Source organism: Euprymna scolopes, chromosome 32 (assembly GCF_053919585.1).
Source record: "Euprymna scolopes isolate OS-2025 chromosome 32, ASM5391958v1, whole genome shotgun sequence".
NCBI lineage: Eukaryota > Metazoa > Mollusca > Cephalopoda > Sepiida > Sepiolidae > Euprymna > Euprymna scolopes.
Genome location: NC_136513.1, coordinates 50,220,465 through 50,239,125, shown reverse-complemented (window position 1 = coordinate 50,239,125; position 18,661 = coordinate 50,220,465). Strand labels below are relative to the sequence as shown.

Below are 18,661 nucleotides of genomic sequence, written 5' to 3'. Positions count from 1 at the left end.
TTTCCAAAATTAAACAGATTTATTTAATGTTTTCAGTTTGACAAAGTTGTGAGCTGAAAAATGTTTTACATTGTTTCATTTTCTTATACGGAATACTTGAAAATAAGGAAATCAATTTTTATCCCCCACCTCTTTCTCCCTTTCACTTTCCTGTTTCTCCTTTTCTCTTTTTCTCTATCTTTTTTCTCTCTTTCTCTTTTATTGCTCTTTTTTTTCCTTGTTTTCCTTCTTTTTCCTTTTCTTTTTATCCTCTTTCTTTTTCTCTTTGTTATTTTTCCTTTTCCTTTTTTATCTTTTTTTTTTTCTCCATTTTAAATAAAAAATACAATCCTGCTGACATTCAGGATAATATTGAATTTTAATGATTCTAACAATTAAAAACTTAATCATTCCAATGTTTATCTCTAATCAACTGTATCTGTATCTCCATCTTACCAATGCAACCTTTTTGCTTTCCAGGGATGTTTCTGGCGTAGAATTGCTTATGAACAACCACCAGAGTTTGAAAGCAGAAATCGATGCACGAGAAGAAAACTTTGCTATTTGTATAAACTTAGGAAGAGATCTTTTAACACGCAAGCATTACCGATCCAGTGAAGTAAGTTGACGGCAATTCTTTGTCCTAGCTACATACGTACAATGCACGTAAATGTTTATCTAAAACATAACCCTGCTAGCGAGTTCAGCTGTATTGTTTGTTTGAAGAACAACAAATTTTACAAAGTCGATGTAACTATTAAAGAAAAAGTTAATTCTGAGACTCTGAATAGAACATCTGCTAATACGAACGATTTGTATCTCTGAAAGAATGCGACTTCAAATGCCATGAAGACATACAATTTTAACCTGGAACAGAAGTCTTGCAGAATGCAAAAATGAGCTTTCTTTTATTTGTATTGGTTTGTGTACTAATGTCTAAAAGAAAACATAAACTACAGACAGTTGTTTATTTTCACACGTTAAATCATGATGGAACGTTAGCTCTTTTAACAAGTTTCCAAGTAAAATTTTGAAAAAATTTTTTTTTTTTTTTTTTTCGATAATTCAAAGGTTTTTGTTATCTGTTAAGTTTTTTTTTTTTTTTTAAACTTTTTTTTTCTGTTGATTACAAAGTTGATTGAAAATTAATGTATATTTTACCTTTTTTTATAAAGAATATTTTTTTAAAGTATTTGTTTTTGTACATCATTTTATTTAGGTAAGAGAAAAATTAATACAGTTAACATCACAAAGGCATTCCATGAATGAGCAGTGGGATGAGAGATGGGAATATTTGCAGCTCAGTAAGTTTTTTTTCTCTTCTTTCTTGTTGACTCCCTTTGTAATTGATACCTTACCCTTTATACAACTGTTCATAAATATGAGGGTTGTTTCAAAAGTAAATCCTCCTATTTTTTTAACTCAATAAGTTGAAGAGTTGCAAAGATGGGAGTGGTACCATTGAAATGAACAAACTTTTGTGCTCCAGAATGTTTTCTAATCAAAGATTGGAGCAAAACTTTTTCTTTTCTTTTTTTTTTAAATTTCATCCTGTCATCTTGATGCGAGTTAACTTTTTTAAAAATGTATCCCCCCCCCCCCCCGGATATGTGAAATAAATGTTTTCTATCTTCTGAATTGTTTTTATTAACTCTTTTTATTTTATTTTTTTTAAATAAAAACAAATAAAAACAATCTTCCATTTAATACTAATCTGGTGAATAATGTTTTAACCTTCCAAGTCTTCTGTTTGTAACTTTTTGAATTATTTGCATCCTTTCAGTTTTGGAAGTTTACCAATTTGCTCGTGATGCCGCTGTGGCCGAAGCTTGGCTCATGGCCCAAGAACCCTATTTACAGAACCAAGATTTGGGTGTAAGTTATTTATGTACTTGAATTTTCATGTATGGACCTAATTGTCATTTTGTGAATTAACTCTCTCTCTCTCTCTCTCTCTATATATATATATATATATATATATATATATATATATATATATATATATATATAATAGTCTTTTAAATATTTTTCAACCTGGAAAAAAATAGATATATTTTCCTGCAATTATTCTTCAGAATTAATTTTATACATTTATGTTACATGCGTTTAAATTGTAATTAAATTTTTATAACATCTTCATGAAATTGAAAAATTCACTTTTGAAGGGTGAATAATCAAAATGCATTATTATTAGTTTTATAGCTCTATCTACAAAGATATTGAGCATTTTATATGTAGAAAGCTTGCTGTTTTCATTTGACTCCCTTTAGACCTACATTTAAAGGACCGTTTTTGTGAAGTTAATTTTTATGTTCTCTTTCTACTGAATTTCAGGAATCACTGGACGCTGTGGAGAACCTTATCAAGAAACATGAGGCCTTTGAAAAGTCTGCAGCAACTCAAGAAGAACGATTTGCTGCCTTGGAAAAACTCACAACAGTAAGCATTTCTTTTTTTCTTTTTTTCTTTTCTTTTTTTTTCTTTTTTTTTCTTTTTTTTCTTTTTTTCTTTTCTTTTTTTTTCTTTACACATTCTCAATCAAAATTCAAATTTATATGAATATTTAAAAAAAACAACCCTGTCCATATTTCTTTATAAGAGTTTACCATTCTTTGTTAAAGAGGACATTTTTAAATATTTCATTCCATCTTAGTTTTCTCAATGGCCTATATGAGTTAAATTTCCAAACATTTTTGGTCCTCCGACAAAAGAGGGATTAAACCTAGTAATTCACTCCTGTCCATTTGTTTATTTGCACTTTTCTCCATAACTATGCCTTGGATTTTTTTTTTTTTTTTTTTTCATCAGCATTAGTCATGGTAAAAGTAATTTTTTGCCAGAACGGGTTTTCTGCGATAACTCTAGTTGCCCCACTATGGGCCATTATAGAAGTAAAATTGTCCCAAATAATTTGTCCATTCATTTATTCTCACTTTTCTCAGTAACTATGCCTTGGATGTTTTTAAAATTTTGCACAAACATTAGTCATGGTAAAAGTAAATTTTTCACTCATGTAGGAGGACCTTGCATGCTTGGCTTTTGTTTTTTATATAGAGAATATGCATTATTTTAATATGAATTAAATTAAGATTTAAAAAAAAAAAGAAAATCTGGGACAAAATTAAAGCTGGAGTCTTATGTACTGTTTTGCACCAACATTTTTTTGTTTTGTTTACAGTTTGAACTTAAAGAAATTCAAAGAAAACAAGAAGAGGAATATCGGCAAGAACATCCAGATGAAGTGGCCAGATCAAAAGAGGAAAAGAGACGAAAATACATTGATGAATTTGTTCCCCCAGAAGAACCGTGAGTACAACAGTTTCTGAAATTCTAAATGACACTCTTTTGAAAGTTTGATCCTCTGCGTGGGTGATACCAGGAATCCAGTGGATTATTATTTTTCACTTTTGCCCACTCTTGGCTGGCAGAATGGGGGCATGCTGCTCCCATGGATTGAGTGGACGGTTTTGTTTGAAATGCCATGCAGATTTCTGTGTTCGATAGGATATACCTGAATGAGATTGGTTAGGGTTGTGTTGGCCAAGGCGTTGTAGAGCAGTAATCCGAATGATGCAAATTATTGATCCTCATCAAAATTCAGAATCTTAATGTTATTTGAATCGTGCTTGTTTTTACTGAAGTAACCTCTTCTGGTATATTTTTTGAAATTGAATCTTTTACACTTAATCCATGGGGGTGGATTGTTCTTGTTTTATCAGTCATGACTGAGTAGATATGTTAATTCTTACATTGCTTTAAACATACTAGAATAGAAAGGGAGTCTTTAGTTTACTTCCGGCAGCTTTGTAACTCTCACCTGCCTGATATTGTTATATATCGTGCACAAAGTAACTAATGTTATGCTTGGCGCGTTTTATAAAGTTATTTGAAATGAAATCTTCAAAACAGATAATTTTTTTCGTTTCTCTTTACAGACCAGAGCCTGAACCAGAAGACCATGTTTCTACAGAGGCTGATGAAGGAGACGGCGCAGCTGACGAGAGCTCCCAACCGGCCATGATTAATGGAGAGAAAGACGAGATGGATGAATCAGGTAGGAGGAGAAGGAAGAGGGGAAAGAATGAAAGGTTGTTTGGTACTTGAACGATGATTTACAGGTGGATATCGTACATGAAGAGGCCACCAATCACAACCACCTTGTCTCTCTTTCTCTCTCGCTCTCTCCATGTAGATGAGCTAATACATGTGATATAATGGTACAACATTGCATGCACAAACATGTAGTGACCTAACAACCATCCCTGTAGTTGCGCCATTTGTGTGTAAATCAGTATAATGGTTTTTGTACGGAAAACTTTTTTTCCTAAAACAATTTTTTTTTCCAGACAGGTTTTTTTATCTTTCTGTTTTTAAAAAAGAAACCACACAACTGCAGATGAAAGAAAAAAAACATTCCATACCATTTTGTGTTTTGTTTATCTCATAGAAAAAAAACCTTAATTTTCGTTTCAAGTCCGTTTCATTTCTTGTGCTTCCATCGTCGAAATCTGTACTCTGTTTAAGATGAGAAATGAATCACACAAACACTATATGGAGAAAATAAACTGATGCGTTGTTATGCAAGAAAAGTCTATCCATGCCTGAGCTAAGGTAAAACCATGGGGAGTGCATTTTCAATGTCTGATCATTCTTGCGTCAGCGACAAAAGAGGCCGATTCAACTTTTGTTCTCTTTATTTTTCCATGCATGCACCCAAATGTGATCGCGTTACTTTTTAAATCCATTTGCTACCATCTGTATACTCTGTGACGTGTATGTCCGTATCCCGTTATAAAGGCTAATCTCATATTTTTTTTGTTTTTTGTTGCAAATCTGTCGCAAAGTCAGAGGTGTTATTTTTCCGTGCATGCACATCATGCCATCATTAACTCATTTGAAAACATTTCAAAATGATTTGATGGTTTGGGAATTTCCTGTCAACCATGATTATAAAGTTTCTCACGTGGATTATGATGCTTAGCTCTACAATAAAAAAACATGACTGATCAACGAATAAATATGTTAAATGATTTAGAGTCACCGTAAAGACAGCACAACTGGTCAAATGGATAACATTACCGATTATGAAATTTGTTTAATAGTTTAAATCTTGTTGGATCTGTTCGGTTATTTATGCTGTATTACCACTGGGGGAAAAAGTGATATGGACATCTCTTTGGCTATCGGTAACATAGCAACTTGTCTTCAATGAATGGTTTTCAAATGTTGTAGATTTAAAACAGATGAAATGAAGTGAAAAATAAAATTGCACCAAAATTACACTGGTAATACTTGTTAAGTTATGAGCCAATGTGGCCTAGTTGTTAATTAAGCATAGTTATGTAATCTACAATAGCAATATTCTAACATGTGCAGAAGACAATATCAGACAATTAAAAAAATGTGTTGAATACCAAGATATATTTAATGTAAAAAATAATTATAGAATATTTTTTTTTAATCTTATTTAAATTCTAATGCTTTTTAGTTTCTCCTTACCCCCATTGCATGCATAATGTTGACCGTTTTCTTTTTTCTTTCTTTTTTTTTTTACTATCTTTATTCTTTTCTTTTTTCTCTTCTCTTTTTGTGTGTTGTGTAGTTTCTGTTTGCTTTTTTTTTTTTCCTTAAAATTTATTTCCTTTTAGTTTGAAGATAACTACTTTTCTTTTTCTCCTTAAATTAAAATCCAAAATTATTTTAATGATAAGAATATTACACTAGCCATTATGTCATGGATTGAAATGCTTCATTAATTTCTTTGGTCAGTTTTTGTTTGGTGAAAATGAAACTGATCTTTAATATTCTGAAAATTACAAGCACTGCCAGAAATAGTTTACTGAATCTTTGAAGATTTCTTTTGTTCATCCACCATTTTATATTCTGCTTTGGCAATCTGCAGAATACAAGAAACTTTGAAAAAAAAATGCAAACATTATTTTTTCAATAATTGTAATTGGCCAATGATTCATTAATACCATGACTGAGGTATTTAAATAGTTTCTTTTCATTGGGCATGACTTTCAAAATAAATATTGCTTTTTTGCAATTACCACTCTTGATAACATTTCAATACCTATTACTCTTTAATTATACCTCCCGCCTCAATCTATCTCTGAGATTTTATATATAAAGTTGGCAAGAGGAATGTCTCACAATCAAAATTATTTTATTGGCTTGATCATCAGTCTTTGTATCAGTTCTTGACTGTACTGTATTGTAAATAGCGAAGACATTGGTCAGCAAATTCAGTTTTGTAAACTTTTTAAGGTTTTGCAAGAAAACTAAAAAAAAAAATACAAAAATATGGATTAATTTTACTTAAAATCTGTCTTTTTAAAAATATCTATGACTGTCAAATTTGATTGAATTACGCTTTATTTAGATTTCTTGTGCAGTTTCTCTGGCCATCAATCTTGTACTGTCTTTATTGCATGATCAAAGACCTATTCAAGACTGTTAATATTAACTCGTTGCATGCTAGGACAGTCTTTTGTGTTTTTATACGTGTGCATTCTATGGCACAGAATGATTCCAAAATGTAATATTTTTGGAACCTGGCAAATAGTAGTTCGTAATTGTATTGTCTCTTCAATCTTGGAACGGGTGAAATTATCCCCTTTTTATCTCGTAATAAATCGCATGCCCATATGTGAAATTAGTGTTGCTTGTTATTTGCTATAAAAACAATAGTAATAAACTTGACCTAATATTTATTTCTATTATAATATTTCGAAAAGTTATCAATCTCTTTATATCTCTTGGAGTTGTCTCTCTTGATTCGGCTGAGTTCAAGAATTGATATTTGGATGGTCATCCAAATATCAACACTTCATGTTATATATTAGTTAATATGAATGTTAATTTAGGTTTAGTTTTTTTGTTTAAAAATCATCTTTCCAAAGTTCAATTTTTTTTTTTTTTTTAATATTTGTTCATATTTTTGTTTTTGTTTTTCACATTCCTTGTTTTGTTATTTTATGTGATTTTATTTTTGCCAGTTTTTTGTTTTTTTGTCTCTCTTGCAGATTTGTGTCTAAATATTTTTCTTTTATAAATGCTGTTCCATTTTAATTTCAACAAGTGTCTCTTCTTCACTTGCCTCTACGTTTTGCGTTTCGGTTTGTTGCACTAAGAATCTTATGGGGGGGGGGCTTCATTAAGCGTCAAAGACTAAAGTTGTCAATTGATTTTTTTTTTTTTAATAAAGTATAAAAAAAAGATTATATAACTGAAGTTATGGAGTTAAGAGGATTTGGAAATGAGTAAACTTTGTTCAAATTTGCTGAATCAAATCCATTTAACAAAAAAAAAAAAAATAGATCCTAGTAAAAATTGTGAAAATGCCTACAGAGGGGAGTTTTTATTCAAGGGAGCTAATCTCTAATAAGGGAGGTAACTCCTGCTATTATGCTTTACACAGATTCAATGAGGATTCCATAAGAAGTGGTGGTGGGGAAATCATCTGTAATGGACACATTGACCAGAGTTGAATTCACTTATACTGTAATGGTCTCAAGCGTAGTAATAAATCTTTTCTTATACGTGTTGTTTTGGTATTAAATACTCCTCACTAAAAAAGGGGTTGATATGCCATGACATAAACAAATCACTCGTTTATATCAACTAGCAGAACCCATTGAAATTGAACAGTTGTATCTTTCATCTGTTCTACATTGTTGGCCATGTATTGTGTGGACATCCAAAACCCTAGACATTCTCTCACCATTGCTTGATATTGTTAAGTCATATGGCAAAAACCATATCGCCTGTGCAATATTTGTTCAAAACAATGTTAAGATTAAAACGTGATCTGCTTCAACTCTTCATTGGTGATGACAGAGGAAGCACACAACTAAATAATGATTTTGTTGTCTAAACTCATTTTCCCAACTTGGAACGATTTTGCCAATTCAAAATGTAGAAAAAAGACATTTTGAATTGGCAATTGTCGAACAGTTTCAAAATTTCATTTTTGATCACGCAAATCCTATAAATTATTTTAGTCGTCTTCTATTTTGATCTTGAAAATCTCAAGTTTTCTACTGAAAGAGGAGATCGAAGTTATGCATTCAAAAACAAAGGCCTCATGTAGGTTGTTGGAACTGATACAATTTCTGTAACTTCTAGACTTTGACTCTTAAAATGGGGAAAAAGAGAAAAAAAGTTTCAATTATATTATAAGGACCATTGGAATATCTTGACCTTCTTTTTTTTTTTTTTTTTTAACCAGCATTTTAGATAAAATTTATTGCTGGCCATGAATTGTATTTCTTGTGATAAATTCTAATTTACGTTAATTCAATATTTTAAGCAGTTGTAATCATGGTGTTTCTTGCATATAAGAATTTTTATTTATTTATTTATTTTTTTTTTTTTCAATTAAAAAAATTCAGTTTCTTATATGCAGAAACAAATTTTCTGTTGCAAAAAAAAAATTTTAACATTATTTTTGAGCACACAAAATATGACAAAAATAAAAAAGTAAACATAATTGATTATTTAAGAATAACAATTACCAAAAAAAAAAAAAAAAATGGCTGTTATAAAAGATATTCCATCAGTTCCTATGGTACAATTGAATGAAAAAAAAAATGTTATTTCTTCATTTACTTCCAATGCACTTTGAGGTTTTGTTTTTCTAATAATCAGTTTTTTTTTTGTTTTTGTTAAAAGCAATTATTTTTCTGATCCCTTTTTTTATTTTGTTGTCCTGTTTTTGTGGTAGAGTTTATCCTGCAAACCCGCTTAAGTTTGCTTTTCCTTTCTTCAATTCCATTTTATTAGCTGCATGCTTTTTACCTCAAATACCTTCCCTATTTCCTACTTTTTTATTTAAAATAAATGTGTGTTCCGATATTGCCTTTCCTACCCACCCATGTACCTCCTGCAAATATATATACATATATATATCAAAGTATATTTAGGTAACAAACCTTTTTTTATACATGTCTTGTTGAATAAGACTAATAAGAAATCTTTGAGTTTTTTAGTTATATTTTCTCATGACGTTTTGTTTTCTTTTGTATTATGCATAAATAAAATGAATACTTTTCATTAAAAGTAACAATTAAAATATTTTTCAAATAAATAAAATGAATACTTTTCATTAAAAGTAACAATTAAAATATTTTTCAAATAAATAAAATGACTACCATTTTTTTTATTTTTATTTGTATTGAATTTTGCATATTTTATCATTCTCAAAAATCTAGGTAGACATCATGCAAATTTCACAATTTTTTATTGATTTGTATAGTTTACTGTTAATGTTTCTCATGAAAAATGTCTGTTAATATTTATAAAAAAAATCTTATTTTTTTAATAATAGTCATCTATTTATTTTTCAAATAAAATGATTTCATTAAAAGTAACAATTTAAATATTTTTTTTAAATAAATTGAATATCTTTCATTAAAAGTAACGAGTTGTTTATTTTTCAAATCAATAAAATATCTTTCATTAAAAGTAACAATTTAAATAAATAATTAAAATAAATAAAATGAATATATTTTTAAAGCAATAAACCTTTCTTTATACATTATTAAAATAAAACAAATGTTGGCTAAATATTTAAATAAAAGAAACACATCTTCGTTTTTAACTTTTTGCAATAAGTTAAATTTTTTACAATGGGTAATCTTTTTTTCTTGACTAAAAAAGATAAATAGCAGCTAAATATTCTTTATAATAAAATGAATACTAAAATAACAAGAATGCAAGAAGATTTTTACATTTTTAAGTCAACAACATAACAGAATCCAATTTTAAAGCAATCTGTTTTAAAATAACCAAAATAATAACAAAAAGAACTAGTTTAAATTAAAAACATTAAAATGTCAATTGGAAATTTTTATTCCTTTGATAAGAAAACAAGCACATAAAAAGCTTCTTGTGTGCTTTTATACAGCAAACCATATCTAAAAGGTTTGTTACTTAAAAATATGCTCTAAGGTATATAATGTAATTGTGTGTGTATACGTATATACTCAAATTTATAGTGTTTTCATTGGATTGAATACTGCTTTCTGTTCATTTCTGTCCACCTGCGAGCCTTAATTATGACATCTTCCCTTCAAAAATTTTGAATTCCCCTCAGCTATAAATTTTGTCTTACTTTTACAATATTTAAATTTTGCTTACAATCCAGATGGGAGCTGAGGATCTTTTTTAAGGATAGTCTCATATAAAAAGCGCCAAAGTATATGCATCTGAAGGAATTTGATTGGCTTATTAATCTGGTGTCGGAGAACGGGGAAGGTGTTGTTTTATGGTTGCAATGTAGTTTTTGTTTTATTTCATTCTTCTATTTATAAATGGACAAAGTTATTGTAGGAAGTGGAACAATTTTAAAGAAATTGACCAGTTTTCTTTGGATCAACGAATCTCTTTGGAAAAAATGAAGAAAAAGTCTGGAATTTGTTGTAAAACAATTCTACACCATATTGATGAAATTGTGGACACGATTTGAATGCGATTTGAAATTATAACAAATCAGTGGCCTTTTAAAGTGCACCTGTGGACCAGAGATTGACTAGGTTATCAAGTAAATAATGCAAAAAAAAGTTTAGCGGTCAAATAATGGCAAAGAAATTGACCTCTCTTCACTTTATAACAAAATACCTTATGCTCTAGTAACAAATCCCCCCCCATCTGAAATATTAAAGCACTACAAAGTGTGTGTGTGTGTGTATGTATATATATATATATATATATATATATGTATAAATTAAATTTTGCATTATTTGTTTCAAAAGTCTGAACACTAAAAGACTAAATAGATACCAAAATCACACAATCATAAGTTAGGAATTTTTAGCAAGAGTTGATTTAAAAAGTGGGGGGGGGAAAAATGATCGTTAATGGAAAGGGTTTTGGGGTTTAAAGTTCACCTGGAAAAAAATTGGTTTGGTATCGGCATGTATGTCTGAACTACTGCTTGCACTTCCATCGAGTTTTCATTGGTTTAAAAAAACAATAGACTTAGCTTTTTTTTTATTAATGATTATCTAAAATTTGACGATTCACAGAACTAATAACAAATATTTCTCAGTTTTTTTACTTTTATTGATTGGATTGTTTTCCAATCTTAAGCTCGTGAAATGCTCTCTACCCACAAGACATGATGCAAGAGCAAATAGATTTTCCCTTGATTAATGAACAGTTTAAATATGTTTTGAACTCTTTTTCAAACTGTTTTTTAACATGTTTTATTAACTGTTTGCTCGTGTATATATATATATATATATATATATAGTGCTTAGACGATTTCAATATTTTTTACCGATTCCGATTTTTTATAATTCTCTAAATATTTAACTATAAAATAGTTATTTTGTCCTGATTGCCGTAACAACACGTTAAATGTGCATATATGCTTTCAAACGTAAGAAAAACACATTTGTGACAGTGATCTATAGATTTTAGTTTTACTGATATTTTAAAATCAATATTTTTTATTACTATCAGCAGTGGAAGATTTTGTTTTAAACAAAATAAAAAAAATTAAAGGAATCATTTTTAGGATTGTAAAATAGGCACAAATTTTGCAATTCATTGCCCCAACACTAACACACACACACATATATATATATATATATATAGTCATCCACATACAGTGCTGTTTCACAGCTCATCAGTGTGTCTAGACAAGCAACTTGGCTTAGATTGGCTGACGAGATCGACAGGATAATTTTGTCTTGTCTATTGAAACAACTTGTAATGATTTGAGTAAAAATCCCCGAGGTCGAAATAATAAAAACATGTGTGTGTGTGCGTGCGTGCCAGGACATAAAAGCACTCAGGTTGGTGTCTGTGGGCACGTTAAAACCATCGGAAGAGATGTTCCCTTCAGTGTCCAATAAGGCAGGCATCTAGAAGGAAAACTGATACATCTCTAGCGACTGTTGCTTCCAATGATGTAGACTTGCTCTTCTTTTTGGATCGTAATGGGTTTTCATCACACAATGGTTGGCTGCACACTAAAAATACAAACAACGTCAATAAACGTTTCGATCAGTGAGAATAAGGATTCTGGGACTGATTGTGAAATGTTCTTGAAAATCTATGACATTGTGGACATCAGTTCACCAGCACCTGCACCCAACGATGCAAGTCTCTGGCAGAACTATGATGTGTCAGAGTAGCTCATCGATGAATTATTTCATGATCAAACAATGACAATGCTTGAAGACGAGTTTTCAGCTAACACACATGTATATATAAACAATAAGTGGTTTATCTTCACACTTTACTGCAGTTTCATGGATAATCCAATCATCAGAAATGCATTATAAACTCCTTAATTTCTGTTCCGATTTTGAGAAGTTAATTTTCATTCTAGAATTCTCAAGGCAAATTTCTTGTTCTTTTTAGAGATTGTACAAAAAAAAAAAAAATCCACGCCACCATAAAAGCAAAACTAACATTTCCAATATTATAACCGCTTTTCTTACATTTTTGTCTATTAAAACCTGGATGCTTGATAGATAAATTAAAAAAAAAAAAAAATGCCTGATCGTATCTGTCTGCGTGATCTGTATATTCATATCTCTGATGCTGCTGCTACTGCTACTCCAAGAACAATTCTCAGTAAAATCCGACTTTGTCTTCAAGTGTCTTTATAAATAATTCTATCAATCAATCTCTACACACAACCATTTTATTGCAACAGATCCATCAGTGACCATCACTGCCACCACACCTACAACGGCCGCCAGTGCACCGGCTGCAACACCAGAAACATTGAAACCCCGCTCGAAAGGTGATTTGGTTTATGCTGGAGAGGATTTTTTTTTTTCTGCTTTTTTTTTTTTTATATACACATAATACTGGGAAAAGGGAAAACATTAAAAATTAAAAAAAAAAAAAAAAAAAATTGCCGTTGAGAGGCAAATTTCTTCTTTTTTTTTTTTTTTTTTAACACTCCAATTTGTCTTGCATTAATATTATTAACCAACTCGTAATTTAGTTTTGTTGGGTGAACAAAACCGGTTATGCTTGATCTTAAATAAGATCAGGTGAAGCGAAAGCTGTTATCTTCATCAAACGATAAATTAGATTTAGTTTGTTATGTGCTATGAAAAGGTGATTTGGACAAATCTTTTCTCTCGTCTAATCTTCTCTCCTCGGATGTCATTTGTGTTTTTAATGGTGTTGGCAGTCTTTACGAAAGTTCCTCCTAACATTGAAATAATAAAAAAATCTTTTCTTTTTTTTTTTTTTTTTTTTTTTCAAAATCTTCAAACGTCTCTGTGTTTTCTTTCCTGGAACATGGTATAATCATTCTCTCTTCATTCTTTCTATAGTGCAATTGCCCCCCTTCCTTCTGGCCTCAGGAGGTCGGAAAGGTGAGGGGGGGGTTACCTGAGATTTTAAAAGAAATCTCTTTATGCTTCTCCATTCTTAACCCATCTGACCTTGTTTTATTGCTTTTTGTTATAATCAGTTTCTATTCACACCTTACAGGTACAACCATTGATTGTTACACCATCCTATCACAAAACGCCTCCCCATTTTGACCCTTGACCTTATTCCCTTTTCTCACCTTTAATTAACACATCTGTATTTGTTTTTTTTATATTATCTGGAAAAAAAAACACCCTTTAGATGTCTATAATTCATATATGCAAGTGATGTCTTGTGTTTACTGATGTTGATTCTGAGCTTGCCGTACTAGGTTAGTTTTGTCGAGGCCACTGCATCACTTTCACTAATATCCTCAGAAAAGCTATGAGTCTGTATATTTTCCTTCCAGCTTTTGATTAAAGAGTACAGTAGATGACAATCTCAAATTTTAGTCGTGCAACTAATCTAGGATGAGGAAACTCCAAAGTTGTTCCAATCTTTGCTTATTTCAACTTTTCCAGTTTTTCTGCTTACTGGACTCTAGCAATATTAGTTGTGCAACCGTTGCGTTGCTGTAGATTACTCGTACGCACGTACACCCTTAAAAGGGATATACGTGGTCAGACATGTCTAGCATCTATATACATAAACTCTGCATTCTGTTGTCTACTGAGTACCATGTTATATTGCTCATATTACAACAGGGCCAATTTGAAAGGTGATGTTGGCAACTATGTGAACATGTAGACTCTTTTTGCAGGTGTTCTTACATTTTCTTGAGACTAAAAAAAATGTATATAGTCTTAAAAATGTCATAGGGATTTAACGAACTAAGTAATAAGTTGTAGATCTCTAACTAAATTTTTTATCTCAACTAATATATATATATATATATATATTAGTTAAGCATTTTAATACCAAAGTTTTATCAAAAAGAAATGAACAAAAGTGAAGAAACAAAAAAAAATTATTTAAATGTAAAAATACTGTCAAACTTTATTCCATAATTCTTAAAGGATCTTTGCTCACTTTTTCGAATACACTATCCTCCCATTTTGTTTGGTACTTTGTTAATCTTTTCACCATTAGCAAAGGAAACTTTACATTACTGCAGATCTAGTCAGTCATGCCTTGGAGGTCTACCATGAATTTTTTTACCAGGGAAATTCTTTCTTAGAATACTTGGTAAACGTTGCTTCCATGGCATGTCTGAATTTGTTTATGTTTTTGTTGGTGTCATTTTGAAATCCAAGAGTTTAATTTGGATTATCTTTCAACAATCCAGATCAGTTTTACTGACTCTAGGTTTCAAAGAAATAAAAACAAAAATCAACATTATTTGAGTATTTCAAAAGTTATAGTAAAAATATATATATATATGTTTTAATTCTGAATTTGTATATTGATAATGTTATTAAAATTTGCAATGGAATTAACAGATTATCGTTACAAAAAGTATAGTAAATTATGTCCGTTTTATTTGATATTCCATCCTGTAGTTGTTTCCGTTCTGATTTCCTCTGTCTTTAACTTGTCCATATTCCTTTATACTCCCTTTCTCTGTGTATCTCAACTTAAATATTTTCCTGAATTCAACTGCCCCCCGGGTTTTGTCCATGTCCCTTAATTCCAGCCAGTCTCCCTCTCAAATTCTGAGCCTCCCTTTTATTTCTTGCCTGCCATTCCCTTTTAATCAGGCCTGTTTTACTTCCATCTCACTGACTCCCAACCTTTAATTATTTTCTTTTTCTTTTGTTTCTTTTCGTTCTTTTTTCTTGTTTCTTTAACTTTTTCTTTTTCTGAGAAAGGAACGACAAAAACGACACGAAGATCGTTCAACAGTTACGTTTATTGTTTTGCATGTAACACCAACTGTCGCATGCGTCAATTTTATGTCCTTATTTCATCGATCAAGGCCCTGGTTCATACGGCTTGCCATCCACCAAAGATCGCTCTCTGGATACGGCCACACCAGTCACCTCCCCAGAGGATTCAACACTATTAAAGTCCAGGTCTCTCCCCCACAGGGGCAGCAGCTCTGCAAAGAGTAGGTGCCTTTAAAACAATGTCTCTTCCATTTTTTTAATTTTTTTTTTTTATCTTTAATTATATTCAAATAAATTGGCATCTGTAAAATAAATTCATAATAAATCTTCATCCGCACCTTTCCATATAAATAAATCATCTCCATTTAAACTTTAATTATTCAACTGGTTTACAAAAAAAAAATTTTTCCAACACAAGCGATTACGTTTATTATTTGTACTCACTATGAATTCTCACACAGGTCATCATTAGTATTTACTCACTGATAATAGTTGGTGATCTTCCCTACAGTCTGGGTGACAACAAGTCTCTCCAGATTTTCAGTACTCTCCACCTTTTTCAATAACCTTTGCACATGACTTTGTCATCACAACAGCCGCTTACCATTGATTTCTTGCTGGCACAGACCATTAGTCTTCGCTGGGATTTGGATAGAAATAAACCTCCCCAAAGTTCCAGTCGTCTTTGCATTCATCCAGTGGAGGTCGATTGGTGCTTTCTCTGTATATTCCCATCCTCTTTAACCCTTCATGACTATTTGATATGGTGCTAGTCTGTCGACACTACCATTGTACTATTATTATTATTAACTTGATGCATATAGCTGGTATTACCTTAAATTAATTTTTTTTAAGGTATTGGTTGGTCAGTAAATGAACGCAATGAAATGCTTAAAATAGATTGTAATTTTAAGCAATCTGACACCTTAATTGACCAGGTCTCTGATCCATGCATCCAGTTTTTCTTTTGGGCACCAACTTGCAACCGGCATATTTTATTTATAATTGAAAATGGATATTGCATTTGGAATGTATATTGCTGCAGTGCTTATAAGAAAGATGGCAAAACCTTTGGTATACAAATGCAATCCTGTCGTTATTGTTTGCTTGCAGCAAATGGCTAGTCAGGTTGAGTGGTGGAGGTACAGTGGGAGTTAATGGAAGTTGGTCTTTCAAACTTATTAACCAGCCACTATTTTGTTAACTAAAAATCAAGCTGGTTAATACATTTTTGAACACCCAAACATTCTAAACTGCCACACCCATTCCAGGATGTTGCCTATGCACTCGATGTAGCCAGGGCTTCTTTCAGTGTGTCATCTGTGTGACTTGCGACTGTATCATTTAGTAAGCTGATGTATTTCTGCATCAACATTTGGATGCTATTGTTTCAGTCAAGTGCTGTGTGTTGGTTATCTGCATAGGATTATGCTACAGTCGGAAGTTTTGAAGAGAGTTGAACTCTGAATCATATTTTTTAATCTCTGAAAAATTGAAACTCTTGAAAATAAGAATCCCGTGAATTTGAGTCAGACTTTATCTTTCATCTTCACACTGCTAGTTAAAACAATTTTTTATGCTTGTCTGCAATTTTTTTTTTTTTTTTTTTTGTGAACCAGTGTTTGTTTAAATTTTAAAACCAATATCAAAACTGAAGTTTCATTAATTTTCATTTCATAAACTTAAAAATAAATATATAGGCTCCTTTTGAAGCCATAAAATGTTCAGTTATAAATAATCAAACCAAATAAGAACTAAAAAATAAAAATAACTTTATGTGAACGTAAAAACCTAACAAATCTTAAAATTTAAATCTTGGGAAAAAAAAACAAACAATTAAGCTTTAAATCGTATGTTAAATGCTTTTTCTTGTTTTTTTGATTTAAACTTTTTTTTCACATTTATTTACAAATTTTTCTTGTAAATTTCTTTTAATTTCTCTGCTTTTGTACAGAATATTTTTTTTTTTTAACTAAAATTTTTTTTCTTCTCTCTCTGTACGCCATGCTTTGTAGGGTGGGGTGGGGGGTTTCAATTTAATTCTCCCAAATTTTAAATATCTCCAGCTTTGCTGCCTAATTTTATATTATTTAAATATTTTAAACTTTTTTTCACAAGCTAAATGCTAATTTTTATTTCTGCTATTCTTAAAAATAATCTCAGGAGCTTTTCTAAATATTTTTCGATTAATACAGTATCGTACTCAAGCCTGATGAACGAATTCCGCATGATGTATTACGGAATTAAATGATAATGCAAATGCTTTATGGAGTTTGCGAGACACAAAAAAACAAAATACGGATTAATATGGGTCCTCTCCAAATTCTTTCGACATGCTTAGTCATCGTTTTTATTTTGAATCTAGAAGATTTATTAAGTGTTGGGACCCTTCTTTTCAAAACATTTTTTACATCTTCCGACAGTGATATAATTGATCCCTGGCCAAATGTAATCTTTTATTAAGGAAAGGACAGGATTTAGACTCCACTGTTGAAAAATCTGTTAATATTAAAAAAAGAAAAGAAAAAAAAAGTTCTCAGTCCATAGAATTGTAACTCCCAAAAATTCAGACTTGTAGATTGGATGTCTCTGTGTAGTATTTTTGGCAATTGCAGACTTCTGTTTTGACTGTTTTAGACCAACAATTTTCTAAAGATTCTGAAGTGTTCACTCTAGATATTCTTGAAATTCTTCCTGTCCAATTGGATACTTGGCAAAATATAAAATTCATGATCTGAAAAATTATATACTGAACTTTTTGAACCAGTTTTATTTTTTCCAAATATGGTTTAGATTTTTCCAGACAAATTGCAATTCCTAATCATTTTTTCTTTTACACTTTTGTTTTGTGCCAAATGCATTGCATTTGTAAAAAAGTTTGTTTTTTTACAATCTTTGCGAATGGTATGGCCGTGCTAAATCTATACTTTGCAAGTTGTTTCTTATTCATGTGTTCCGTTAAATTTCATAAAGCATCATACCAAAATAATCAGCCTTTAGTTCGATACTGTATTTTGTACTTTTTAAAAGAAAACATTTTAATAGTTTTGCTAAACATTAACTTAAAAAAAAAAGAATAACACTAAATTTAATCAAAAAAAAATTTTTCAGGTAAGATTTTAAACTTATTTTATTTACTTTTTTTATCAATTAATCAATCAATCAATCGAACCATAATTTTCTTTTTCACTTTTTGAGATCATTTTTTTATTTTCGCATTGGCCTTCATTTTATGTAATTTCTCATTTTGTGATTTGTTCCGTGTTGTACCACTTCCAAATGCACCATCAGCACCCTGTTGTTGTTATCGTCTTCATCTTCTGACACTTTCACCTTCTCAACTTCCTCTCAACCGTATTTACCTTTTTTTTTTCTTTTTAAATCTTCCATTCTCCTTTAACCCTTTGTCTACTGAAATATGAAATCAAAGGTCGAAAACTGATTGCATTTGTAGATCTCCAAAAACTTCTGTTCAGCACTATTACATTTTATATAATAGATGTACCAAC

General features: G+C 30.7%; 1 protein-coding gene across 28 annotated transcripts in view; it reads left to right on the top strand.

Annotated features, from left to right (window-relative positions):
* The window catches only part of LOC145256347 (spectrin beta chain-like), a 648,628-nt gene that overhangs the window by 607,546 nt on the left and 22,421 nt on the right, over positions 1-18,661 (top strand). For 19 of the 28 annotated variants that reach the window (XM_080115149.1, XM_080115145.1, XM_080115140.1 and 16 more), the window contains 8 exons: positions 460-598; positions 1,199-1,283; positions 1,763-1,854; positions 2,314-2,418; positions 3,158-3,285; positions 3,915-4,033; positions 12,653-12,742; positions 15,242-15,373. In XM_080115149.1, coding sequence (XP_079971275.1) covers positions 460-598; positions 1,199-1,283; positions 1,763-1,854; positions 2,314-2,418; positions 3,158-3,285; positions 3,915-4,033; positions 12,653-12,742; positions 15,242-15,373 — 890 coding nt within the window. The remainder of the gene's footprint in view (positions 1-459; positions 599-1,198; positions 1,284-1,762; positions 1,855-2,313; positions 2,419-3,157; positions 3,286-3,914; positions 4,034-12,652; positions 12,743-15,241; positions 15,374-18,661) is intronic. The other 9 variants (XM_080115156.1, XM_080115160.1, XM_080115159.1 and 6 more) reach the window with 3 other exon arrangements.